This window comes from Macaca nemestrina, chromosome 10, assembly GCF_043159975.1.
Source record: "Macaca nemestrina isolate mMacNem1 chromosome 10, mMacNem.hap1, whole genome shotgun sequence".
Taxonomy (NCBI): Eukaryota; Metazoa; Chordata; class Mammalia; order Primates; family Cercopithecidae; genus Macaca; species Macaca nemestrina.
Window position 1 is genome coordinate 138,942,096 of NC_092134.1, and position 13,702 is coordinate 138,955,797.

The 13,702-nt window shown below is 46.0% G+C and overlaps 1 protein-coding gene across 1 annotated transcript in view; it reads right to left on the minus strand.

The window, feature by feature from the left end:
* Positions 1-210: 210 nt before the first annotated feature.
* The window catches only part of LOC105484147 (cyclin D2), a 31,526-nt gene continuing 18,034 nt past the window's right edge, over positions 211-13,702 (minus strand). Inside the window, exon 5 of the mRNA XM_011745486.3 lies at positions 211-5,697. Coding sequence (XP_011743788.2) covers positions 5,548-5,697 — 150 coding nt within the window. The 3' untranslated portion in view covers positions 211-5,547. The remainder of the gene's footprint in view (positions 5,698-13,702) is intronic.

Here is a 13,702-nt window from a genome sequence, read left to right on the forward strand (position 1 = left end):
CTGCATGGGCAGCCCCCGTCCCCTAGCAATGTCAACAATGACTTGTGCTGCCATAACACAGAGGCACGTGTAGATTCTATTCCAGGTTAGAATGTGTCTCATGCCACTGCCAATTGTTGCAGCAGCATAAAACAGAGTTCTGACGTGAGACAAGTGTATTCCATTCCGACGACTGCTGGTTGATAAATAAATCAAAAAAGGCCAGATGACTTAGGTCAAGGTGAGTTTATTGTCCAAATAGCATAACCTAATTGCATTCAAAACCATTTTCAAATCCATCTTTAAACTAGTCAGAAAACAGGTTATTATTTTTTTAAATCACTTAACACTGAACAGATAAGACCTCTTAAAAGGCAGCTGACTATATCATGTCACCATCATAGCCAATGCAACATTTTTGCCACACTTCCTAAAAACCTTTTCGCGTCCACTGATCATGCTACTTTAGCACTTTCTAACATCCTGACCAAATAGACACCCACACCGCTTATAGAGTACACTGTGAGAGAATAACATGGACTTGATATGGCATCACACTTGTTTCAAAGCAAAAAAAAAAAAAAAGTAAAAAAGAAAAAGAAAAGAAAAGAAAAAAAGTCCAAGACAAGAAACTATAACTGAGAGAGAGGAGAGAGAGAGATCTGAGGTACATGATATAAGGGTAATGAACATAATGGAAAAAATCCAATGGCCTGGTGATTTGCTGGGGATATAAGAGTTGGCCAGCAGTAAGAACTAAACCAATTAAAAGTAAAAATAGAAACTTTGTTTTTCAAGGACAGGCACCTGTCAAAAGACATTGGATACTGTAATGGCTACAGTCAGTAAGGCACTTTATTTCCCCAAAGTAGGCTGCAGGCGAAGGGATGCAGGCTGCGCGTACACATTTGCTGCTGGCTTCTTAAAACCTGAGCCGAGAATAGGGTCTGATAGCCCAGCCAAGTTTAAAAGCAGACACACACGAACGTAGTATCGCTGTGCCTGAAATGACCATTCTGGGTTGTTTAGAATCCAGAATCATCAAAAGCCATGCGGTATGAGGAAGTAATAAACGTCCTCTTGAATCTTCTCACCCCATTTTACGCAAATGGATGGCTGCATGAACAGCTCTTGTAAATTGCTCTGAGTTCACACCAATAGAAACCTGCACTCATTCTATAGCTACAGAGGGTTTGCTGGTTTAAGGGGACTTTATCGTCTCAGCATTAATTTTCCTTTTAAAGCTATTCTCAAGGTTGGACTGTCTCAGAGATAAACAAAGAGGAATCCTTTTGGCTTAGAAGCCAACTGGCTTACTCAGACTTCCTCCCCTTCCTACCTCCAATTCCCACGCTACCCATATTATCTTCTTGAACTAGAAAATCAATTATTTACATGACATAAGGTGCAAGTCTATTTCTTCTCCCAGCCCTGTCCCCTGTGGCCCATGGAGAGAAAATTCCCCTGCCCTCTTTGAGAGAGTCATCTGATCCTGCCTAATGTTCTTAACCTTTCAGTCCCAGAGCTCCCAGGGCACAGTCTGGAGAGGCCCTAGAGGTGCTAGACGGCAGGAAAGCGCAGCTCCGTCTGAAGAGTCGCCCATGCTGCTAGCAAAAGGATGCAGTGTGACGCTGTCAGGATTGTCTTCTCCTTGGCTTTGTCACTTAAGCCATGTATGCCCCTGACCTGGCTGATAAGAGGCAGAACAGAGCCTCCAGTACAGAGCACATAGACCAAGGGTGACCCAGTGGTAAGGCATGCTGTGCTCTCCAGTGGGGTCCTGAGGCAGTTCAAAGTAAGGCCTCCTGGAAGAGCAGCCCCTTCTGGAAGGAGCTCGCCTCTCAGCACGCGTGGGGTGTTCTGCGGAGGGAACTGCCCTTGGCTTTCTCCTGCAGGCTTCTGGGCTGTTAGGGACCCGCATGGAGTTTAATTATGCTTAGCATATATTTTTGGCATACTAGGATTTCTTCCCCCTAGGATTTGGCCAAAAGAGGGGAAGGATCAAAATTTGGCAGGCTGGGGGAACTCGGCCCCCACTGATGGAGAAAAAAAACAAACAGATGGAAGTAAAGACGAGACAGAAACACAACAAGGTAGAAAAAGACCAGGATAATTTGGAACCCCTTTAGTGGGAGGTAAGAAAAAGAAGAGAAAGAACAACAACAAAAAAAAGAGCAAGTTCAAATCCACAGCGGGAGAGCCCCTCTGGAACAAAACTCCTACCAAAGAGACTAAGATCCAAGGAGAGGGCAAAATCCAGGATTCCTTCTTTTGTTTAAGCAGGAGCAGGCAGAAGAGCCTAACAACCCCCTACTTTCCCATCAGCAGCCCCACACCCATCATCACACAAGGCCCCAAGGATGGGAAAGAGAAAAGCTAGAAGGACCCAGGGGCCTCGGGACTACAGGAAGAGTAGAAAGTTACAGACCGTGACTAGAGTCGGGTAGGCCTGTGCCCTTCCCTATTTGTCCAGTTCTTTCATTTGCTGCTGCTGTTTAAGCTCAAGGGTCAGTCGCCGTGAAATGAATTTGCACCTCAGTTTCTCTTTAGGCTCCAAGGTTCCCGAGAACGCCACGGTTCCCGCCTTCCCCATTCTGTGGGACTCCTTGGGGCCCAGGAGAGTGTGCTGATCAAAGCTGGCTCTTGAGAAAACTCTGGCTAGCTAACTTGCTGGCTGCTCCACTTTCCTCTCCAAAATTTCAGAATTCGCCACCCACTGTCCCACCAGAAATCCCCTAGAATTTTAGGGTCATGCTAACTCACAAAGCCCTGAACCCTTCTAAACACACTTCCCAGGAGACTGACTCATCTGGAATTTCACCTCTGTAGAAAAGCAGCCTCTTCACCTCCCTTCAACTATCATCCCATACTTCTCTGACCTATTTTTCTTATCCTGCCAATTCAGTGTGATTGAAAACCTGACCGTTTAGTACCGCTTAGCAGAGGACCTGGGCTTGCCTAGTGCTTGCCTGCGCAGCTGGAGACAGAGGAGGGAGAAGGAAGCACCATCAACGCTGTTTGCTATTTGCTGCAGATTCAGCTACTCGCAGATTCAGACCTAGGAAACCCACAGAGATGATCCTAAACTCAAGGTGTCCATGCCAGGGGAGGGGAAAGACGGAAGGAAAAACTTCAAGAGGAAAGGGCCCTTTGCACACGAAGCCCCGCTTTTGAAAAAGCTGCAAGATGAGGATCTCCAAACAGCCTGCTGGAATTCTTTTTAGTCTGTTTCCTGATACCTGGTACCTAAGTGCAAATTACGACATCTGAGTCTACTGCATAAATGTGTGTACTGAACGTCTGCCTTGAAGGGGAGGGAGGATCCCTTGGTTCAATGTATTTTTTCCATCATGATTAGGATACTGGGGGGTCTAAATGGGAGCCCGATGGCCTCCATAACCAAAAAGGTCCCTGGGAGTGAGACCGCCCTGCCTTCCACCTGAGCGGGAGTCGGCCCTGCTCACACCACTTCTCTATTCCTCACGTGAATGGGCTCCAGGCAGAAACTGTACGGTTGTGAGGTATTATGAAAACAAAAGCGTGAATCATTGTCTTTTGTAGTTATTGATTTTGTCCAGTAAACCTGAGGTAAAGAATACTCCGTCTTTGAAGAATGTGACCAGAGGAAAAAAAAAAAAAAAAAAGGAAGAAACAACCACCATGAATATGCTACCAGAAAAAAACAAACTACGGAAGGGCTTTTCCAGTATGAAGAACTCATATCTCAACCATCTACTTCAGGACTTGGAATTTAAGCAGTAAAATAATATATTATAAAAATGTTTATAAAATAGCAGCACACTCTGTGAAACATTACAGCTAGGTACTGTCAATGTGAATAACGATGGATGATTTTAGCTTCTTAGCAGCGCAAAAAAAAAAAAAAAAAAGAAAAAACCAAACTGAACAAAACGAAATGAAAAAATAAGAGACCCTTAGATCATTTTCCATCTTCAACCCTCATGCTATGAAACAAGGCAGAATCTGTGTCTAAAATAATTCTTCAAATAGCCCTGTTCTGATTTTTCTTTTTCACTTAAAAAGGCAAATATTTTAACAAATAGCTTCATTACCTGTCAATTACAATTGTGCAAAAAAAAAAAAAAAGTTGTTGCTCCAACCTCTTTGCTAACTGAATGCCTCTAAGAAGTGGAGAGGAAAAAAATTCAAGTACGCTGAATACAACTTTGCAATAAAATTAACAACAACAATAAAAAAAAAAAAACGGAAAAGGGAACAAAATGCCACACCCTGATATCAGTTCAGCCATCTATCTTTGCACCAGCAATAACTTTTCTTTCCATGTCCAAAGGAGAAGTATAGAGATGGGAATTAAGATCCTTCTGTGCCATCAGAATGGTAACAGATTTTAGTTTACAGGCTTTTCTGAGGAATGTTGTGATGGGAATGTCAGCAGGAAGGGGCGTCTCTCGAGTCCTGGGAGGAGCACCAGAACTGTGTACCAAAGAATGGCAGATACCACAAGCGAAGAGTAACCCAGACTGGGGGCAGGAAGGGAGGGGGCAAAAGAGAAGAGGGGAGGAGTATTCAGCATGACTTGCATAAACCATCCCATCTATCGCTCGGGAACAATTTTTCAAAGTGCTTTTCGAATGGAATGGTTTATAACAATGCTAAACTGTGAACCAGACATGCCAATCAGCACCAAAAATTCGTTTTTTTCTAAGAAGAAATGCCAAGGCCACATTACCCTTTAAAATACAATAACAGAAAGGATTCCATTCTGGATCCCACCCTTGGTCTCCATCTGCCTCAGTTTCATGTGAGTTTTGGTGATGGCCCATAGCTACATTTCCCCATTAGGCAGCAATACGGTGGTGTCTGCAATGAACTGCATTTGGAAGAAGCGGGATGTCACAGAACATGAAACCCAGGAGCCAATCACCTGTGTCCAACTGGCAAAATAAAATATCTTTTTTAGGTAGCAGCTACTGTAGACAGCAAGAGGACATTAATGTAGAGATCCAACCACACTCCTGACTTAGTAACAGGTGGCTGAGAGCAAAGGCGCTTCTCCACCCCAAATGGTTCAATCATGTTGAGAGATTGTTTTGTACTCCTTCCCCATCATGTCCCTCCTTATTTCAATTCCTTCTTGAGTTCATTGCTTTGCAATCTAATCATGCCATAAATGGCGTACACAGTTCCTTGAAATTATACTACAAGGGGGTGTATGTGCTAGCTCATAACATGAAAACAAAGTCTCCACTAATTTGTTCCCATATTGCAGGCATACATATTCTCTAACTACTCTGCAGGTTTTCCTGTAAGCATTTTACTATTACTTTTACATAATCAAACAGTAACTGTTCGCATATACAAGGGATTCCCTTATGCTGTACTTCAAATAGGCACCAAATGCTCTTTATTATTCCGTTTTTATAGGACTTTTTTCTCTCACTTCTAAAAGATCTTTAAATATGATCTAGGTGGGGGCAGAATTTTTTTTTACGTTTCATCCTAAAACACAAATAACAAAAACATAACCAGAAAGAAGGAGAGAGCAGATTATGGACGCGTCTCTCTCTTTCGGCCCAACTGGCATCCTCACAGGTCGATATCCCGCACATCTGTAGGGGTGCTGGCTTGGTCCAGTTCATCCTCCGACTTGGATCCGTCGCGCTGGTCCTGACGGTACTGCTGCAGGCTGTTGAGGAGCACCGCCTCAATCTGCTCCTGGCAAGCTTTGAGACAATCCTAGAACAATGGTCCAGACCAGAGCTGTTAGCAGGAGAAACAGGACACAGAGCATCCTCCCAAGAAAACATGCATAATTTAGCTTGCGTAAGTCTATGCTAGTTCCCAGTTGAAATAAATGTGAAGTAAAGGAGGGGTGTTCTTAAAGTGCCAAGGAACCTCACTACTCTAGGTCGGGTCCGTGGGCTGGCAGTGTCAGCATTACCTGCGAGCTCGCTGGAACCGCAGGATCTCAGTCAATCCAGGTCGAGCTCATCAGAACCTGCATTTTAGTGGAGCCCAGGTGATTGGAATTCTGAGAAGCACTGGCCTAAATGACGGTCCACTTACGGATGCCTGGTAATCAAGGGGCCGACCAGATGCTTTCTGCCTGGGGAAGCTGGGAAGTGGCTACTAGAAAAGGGGAAGGCTACTAGAGGTGCTATGACATTAGCAAACTCAGCCCCTGAGAACTAGATAAGAAGGAAGCCAACGAACCAACGTACTGACACTCACATAAACTGTAAATACATTTTCTCACTCTTGTCCCCCAGGCTGGAGTGCAGTGGCACGTTCTCAGCTCACTGCAACCTCTGCCTCCCGGGTTCAAGCGATTCTCCTGCCTCAGCCTCCCAAGTAGCTGGGACTATAGACGCCTGCCACCATGCCTGGCTAATTTTTGTATTTTTAGTACAGATGGGGTTTCACCATATTGGCCAGGCTGGTCTCGAACTCCTGACCTTATGATCCGCCTGCCTCGGCCTCCCAAAGTGCTGGGATTACAGGCGTGAGCCACCGTGCCTCACTGTAAAGACTTAAAAAAAAAATCCCCAATTTTTTCTGCTTCTTTACCATTTCCTTAACTCTCATAAAGATATAATGCAAAATGTCTACAACATTCTGGACCCTTGAGCCATCCAATCTGGGAATAAGCAAGAATATGCAGCATTGCTTTAGTTATCCGTCTATATTGTAGGGGAAATGGACAGTGTGTCTGCCCCAGGCAGGAGCTTCCCTTAGGCAGGTGACATGCGATGCAATGACAAGTCACCGGTATCACTGGACAGGGACCATTGCTGGTGTTAGTAAGAGGGTACGAACAGTAGACTTGCTTCTAACAGGCATTTTCTGGCCTCTCTCCTCTGCAAAAGTGCCTCTGTGCACTCTCTTAAGAAGCACATACATAAGCAAAATATGTTAAATTGAACCTCCCTGTGTCTTTTCATAGTTTAATACAAACTTCCCTTTTGCTTCTTTCACTGTGCAGTTCTCCCCACCCAGAGGTTTCTATTTTGCCAAGTCCAAAAGCATTCTCTTTATTTCCCAAAGATCTAAAATACAGCAGGCCAGGCATATTGGCTCCCGCCTGTCATCCCAGCACTCTGGGAGGCCGAGGCGGGAAGTTGAAACCAGTGCGACACCAGCCTGGACAACATAGCTAGTTCCCCATCTTTAAAAACAAACATATAAATAAATGAAATAAAGCTGCAACTAACCACTAAGGAACAAAATTTCCATACCCCTCAAATGTTCCTTTCCTATCGCTCGTCTATTCCACATTTCAGACTACAGCTTTCAATGAAAATTAAGATTAGGAACAACCACAGACTAAGAGGCCAAAGGCAGAGACGAAATATCACCTGGAACAAGGAGATGAGGAAGGGTGGTATTTGCTGCCCACCTACCATGCTTGCAGGTGGCCCTCACGTTATTTAACTTTTCTTATCTCAGAGTTTCCCCACAAAACACTCAGAGTAAAGGGCAACTGAGATGATATTGATATACGTGCAGTGCTAAGTAGAGCTCGATAAATGATCATGATTATGTGTACCAATAAATTGGTCCTGGAACCTGAAAGAATCCCTCAGATTTATTTGAAATGAGGTATAGAATTGCCTTCAGTCAAGACTGGTGAAGTGTGTGTCAAGATCGTGTGTCTGGTTCTGGGGCGAGCGCTGAGCATGACAGACGTGAACCAGCGGCAGGAGTCTCCGTGCCACCCTGAACGAGGCTGAAACGGAGTCAGGCACTGGCCTCCGGGAATTGCTAACACCTGTCAGACGTTCCTGTGGCATCTCCTGGTTACACCTGTCCGACCTGCTGAGCTGAATGAATGATGAAAAATCGCTTGGGGCTCACCCGCCTCATCCCTGTAGAGTTCTTCCCCAAGTTCTTCCCTCAAGGACCATGTGGCAGCACTGTCCTCATAGGTTACCACTTGCTAGGTGGGAAAAGTTAAGGTGTAATGTTCCTTTACTTTTTTTTTCTTTTTTCTTTTTTTTTTTTTTTGAGACAGAGTGTTGCTCTGTCACCCAGGCTGGAGTGCAATGGCGCGATCTCGGCTCACTGCAAGCTCCACCTCTCAGGTTCAAGTGATTCTCCTTCCTCAGCCTCCTGAGTAGCTGGGATTATAGGCACCAGCCACCGCACCCAGGTAATGTTTGTATTTTTAGTTAAGATGGAATTTTACCAGATTAGCCAGGCTGGTTTTGGACTCCTGACCTCAGGTATCTGCCCGCCTTGGCCTCCGAAAGTACCGGGATTACAGGCATAAGCCACTGAGCCCGGCCTGAAAGTATAATGTCTTTAGGGGCACTTGCCTTTCAGTAGATGTGTGAAAACCTTAAATCCTTATAATCTAAAAAATTTAATATTAAATATAGAATCAAAATGAATGTGGGGGTTAAAGGCAAAAAGCGACTACGGTCAAAACTACTGTTGAATGTCCCTTAGGAAGGTTCTACATCAGGGAGGAATGGCAAGTCTCATACCATCAGTTTTTCTTCTAAAGCTGGGATAGACATAGACAGCCCTTTCTTCATCTGAGCACCGCGTGAAGGAGTTCACTGAAATGCCGGAATCATCGTGGTATGAGATACTCTCTCCACCGTACATGGGCAAGAGCTGAGATCCAGAACAGCAGCTTCCACCCCACATTCCATCTGTCCTCCCTCATCTCCTGTAGCCACTCACTGAGTGAAACGTTGGACCTAACAATTTAAATTCATATTTTCTTCTTTCTCTTTTTTTTTTTTGTTTTTTTTTCTTGCAAAGGAGAATCCATTGAATCCAGGAAGTTCATGTGTAATGTTCCTCCACTGTTGAGAAGCTGTCGAAGGGGATGTTTACAATTGTTTTTTTCCAGGAGGCAGAGGGGCTAAATCAGACCACCTCCATACCATAGATTCAGTGACTATATACTTGTTTCCAACTGAATACCTGTCCATGGAAGACAAATCCTACCCAAAGCATAAGGCCTAAGAGCTTTTGTTATGTAAAGGAGATGGCAGGATTCTCAGCTGACTGAGGGACCGTGCACGCGCGAGTTTTGGTAGACAATAGCTCTGAACCATTACTTTAAAAAGGAAATGCCCGTTAGGTGTAGCAATGTGGTACCCTGAAAGAGGGTTTCGCATGACATAGCCCTTGGTGAATACTTTTCAAGTTGCAGTTCCTGTGGAAGACCTTGCTCCTCAACAAAAACACTCTCGCCTCCTGCCCAATCCTGCCTTGCTCTCCTTCCTCACAGGCTGTGTTCTGGCCCCCGGCAAGGTCATCTGGCTTAATGCATCTTCTACTGCAATATGGCCAACTTGGGACTCTATGGCCATTAGTGAATTAACCATGCCAGCATGACCCTCCACATGGGGAGACCAGGCTCCAGAAAGCTAAAGACCTCGGTTTCAGGCCATGCACGTCTTCCCTTTGGGGTTCCCAGTGTCCCCACTTTTTCTGCTATTAGCCTTCCCTGCCAGCAGCCTGAGACCTTAAAGGAACAGTTCTGAGAAAACCCTACAGGAAGGACTGGGATGTCTGACTGTCACTTCTGGACTTTCAGAGCCACGGGACTTGAGGTGACATGTGCGTGCACAGTAGCGTTTTATGTAAGTTCCAGCCAAGAATGAGTGCGCAGGCTGTCCCACACAAAACGGAGGAAGGTTTCATAGATAGACAAAACTCTCTCTTTTCTTCAGTCGCATTTTGATTTCAATCCAAATCATCACTGGCTTGACTACGGCCAGCTTTGTTTTGTTTTGTTTTTTGAGATGGAGTCTCATTGTCACTCAGGCTGGAGTGCAATGGCGCAATCTCGTCTCACTGCAACCTCCACCTCCCAGGTTCAAGCAATTCTCGTCTCAGCATCCAGAGTAGCTGGGATTATAGGCGCACGCCACCATGCCCAGCTGATTTTTGTATTTTTTATAGAAACAGAGTTTCACCATATTGGTCAGGCTGGTCTCGAACTCCTGACCTCAGGTGATCCACCCACCTTGGCCTCCCAAAGTGCTAGGATTACAGACATGAGCCACCACGCCCAGCCTGGCCAGCTCTTGCTTGATGACCCCTCTGACTGGAAGATAAAAGGATGACCAAAGCAGGTACTCCATGGATTGAAGAATTCTGAACTCCCTTCCCCACCCTCTTCTAGACTTACCTTGTGGCAAAGCAGGACGCTAACCCTCTCTGCAGTCTCTGCCTAACCTTCCTTCAGGTTCCACTTCCATGAAACTTGACAATGATCAGCTCGACTTTCAACTACACAAATCCCTCATTCTAGCTCAGCAAGACTAAAAGGGCAAAAGCCTGTCTTGTGTAAATGATGTTGAACACTACTCTCTGATGGTGGGAAGAGAACTTGGCCTCTCCCTTCCGTGAGACAGAGCTCAGGCCCTGCATACGAATACCTTTGTTTAGCATGGCAGGCGCCCTTTTTGGACTTGTGAAGGGCATATAAATTCTGTGTGCTGGTGGGAAGTGAAGGGAGAGGTGCTGATACATGCAACTGGACATGCCAACTCCACATCGCCTGGGTCTTGCCCCAAGCAGGAGGGCAGGAGAATGCATGGGATTGGGGGGTGGGGGTGGGCATGGGGGCAGCCACCTGGAGAGAGGAAGACCTCCACCTTAAATCCAACCAGGTTGCTTCTGTGAGAGGATCAAGCTGAGAGAAGAGTGGAGTTAGTGTTTCCAAAGGGGCTGGATTATAAGAAGACATACATAAATAATCACAGACTTGGAGAATGTGGAGGTCTAAAGGGCCTTTGGAAATCAAGTAGCCAAATGCCCTCATTTCCCAGCTAGGGAATGGAGCGTGGAGAGTTGACGTGGCTTGCCCCGCAGTGACATCTGGCTAAAAGCTCAGACTGGCTTTAGAAAGGGCAAGCCTCCAATTTCAGAACTCCTTTTTCCCTATATACCTCGACTTCTAAGCGCTAAGTAAAGACATACAGACCAGAGACTCTCCAAGAAAGAAAGACATAGCCCAAGTGGCTGGAAAACCACGAAAGCGCCTCTAATCAAAAGATGTTACACGCACGTAAAGTGCGGCGGCTCTAGGACATCAGCTTTCCTGCAGCCTCCAAAGCACCAGCCATTGTGTTAAGATGCCCCAAATTAAGCTGATTAAAAGGGAAGCCATAATGCTCGTCTGTCAGCCTGGACAGGTGGTACCCTACTGCGCTGGAGGTCGGGCAGACCTCCAGCTTCCATGATAGGCCCCCTCCCTTGCCCCCTTCCCTCCTGGCTGCCCCCGCCCCCACGCCTGGAGCCCTGACAGCAGTGTTTGTGATCTTCAGCTCGTTACAAGGGCCTCTGACTTCCTCTGCTTGCTGGCTCGAGCTCCGCGCCCTGCACCCTCCTCTGCCTCCATGAATGGGTTGACGGAACTCCTACCATTAGCCCTCAGTGTAACTGCACAACTCCATTGTCACACACACGCACTGCACTCAACAGGGGGACAAAGGGCTGAATGAGCCCCAGACCCGCAGCCAACTCAGGCAGAGACAACTTAGGAAACTATCTCATTCTTCCTTTCTTCACAGGCTGTTTGGCTTATTTCCTTGCATACCAAATGAGGCCCACAGAAAAATGAGGCAGGAGAGGGAGGCATCAGCCCCCGATTCGATTCCACCTCCCCACCCCCAGCTTCCAGCAACACTTCACAAGGTTCCTGACCACAGGCCCTCAAGAGTCCACAGAAGACAGAATCTGTAACAGCAGAGCCTTGAAAATGACCTGTGCGGAGAGTGCACCGGCGCTTCCAGCTACAGAGCAGACACAATGCTAAAGCCCATGAATCACACACGTGTCGAAACTGAGACTTCTTCCGGGGCGCCTCCACCTCCCTGCTTTTTAATAGCTCATTGACAACCACGACCAGAAAATGCCAGGATGACCCTAAGGAAGGGATATCCTGGAATCTTCTCTGGGCAATATTTAGGAATGTGTCTAGGGACAGGGATGAGCGTTGAAACACTCCCTTTTGGGTACTGTGTGCACTATTTGGGTGATGGATTCAACTGAAGCCCAAACCTCAGCATCACACAATATATCCCCATAACAAACCTGCACATGGATCCCCTGAATCTAAAGTTTGTTGTTTTTTTTTTTTAAAGAATGTGACAAAGAATTTTGATGTGCCTTAGACAAAAAAAGGTTTATCAATATAAGGAACAGATGACTAGAGTCTTTATTCTGTTAAATATCTTGCAATGAACTCCACAACATCTTTATGGCCTGTGAGCCTCAATTCCACATTTTAGTTAATGAATTTGTGCAACTGTGTCATGTGAAAACGAAGCCACTTACTCTAAGACAAGGTTAGGGAACACTCAGAAGGCTCGGAAGGCCCCGACACAGAATTGAAGTTAAAAAAAAAAAGATAAAGCTTTTCAAAGGACATGGACAGACTAGTGAGTCGGAAACACATTGGAAATCCATCTGCCTGCCTTTGTCCTTTGCTCCTTCCTTCCTCTTCCCTTCCTCTCCTAAGCATCACTCCCGATGACTCTGCCAGGGGCTCTGGATAAAGAGCTGAGGAAAAGCTGGGCCTTATTCAAGAGGTTCTATAGACAAGGAAGCAGTGAGATCAATGCTGGCAGGCAGCCCGAGTAGTGTGCAGAGGGGACGGAAGAGGACCCCGATTCAGCCCAAGGAAGCAGGGCCACAGTCACCGGGGACCCAGGCCAGTGGCACCCTCCTCTCTCAAACCTACCCAGGCACTGGACACCCCCAATAGACGTTCCCCCTAAAGCCAAACTGCCTCTCTGACTGTTTTTAGCAACTCTTAGGATTGGAAGGAGAAAGTATTTAAAATATACCACCCTCTGAGACTTTTATTCCCTAAAAAACTGTCAGGCCCCTCACTCAGCTTTCTCTTTGGAATGAAGCGTTCTGGTTTATTTTGGCAACCAGACGCAGCAACAAAGGCCGACTTTCTCAGAGCCGCATGGGTCCCTCCTATCAAAGCTATCTGCTGCTGGCCAGGGAGCCACAGACTCGCCTGGCCATCTCACAAGAATCAGGGGGACCCTCTTTCAACAGCTCGATCCCCGACAACCCACAACCTAACCCCCAAAGGGGCAGAGAGCGCTGCAAGTTTGAAGAGATCATAAACAGCAAGGTGCGTAGGAGCTGACCTATAACTTCAGGGGCTCTGGGGGAAACCGTCAGCTCTTCCCGATTCCTGTTTGTCCATGCCCTAGGGCCAGGGGGCAAAATGTGGTCCTGTGTATTTCACTTTTCCAAGGAAGAGCCCAACATCAACCCATGGGCATTTCATAGCGTGGCCCGAGGATGTTCCAGACACATGCACATACGTATATATGTATCCATTTATGTATGTGTGTATGTACATACATACATACACACACACATTTTACTGTCGTAAATACACGTAATGTCAAATTTCCCTTTTCAGTCACTTTGAAATGTACAGTGGCATGAAGTACATTCATACTCTCGTGCAGCCATCAGAACTCTCCATCTACAGAATTGTTTCATCATCCCAAACTGAAACTCCATACCCATTAACCACTAACTCCCCATCCTCTCCTCTCCCCAGACTCCTGGAACCTCTATTCTACTTTCTGTCTCTACGAATTTGACGATTCCAGGTACTTCATATAAGTGGAATCATACAGTATTTGTCTTTTTGTGTCTGACTCATTTCACTTAATGTAGTATTTTCAAGGTTTGCCCATGTTATAACAGGGACTGGACTTTCATTTCTTCTTACAGTTGAATA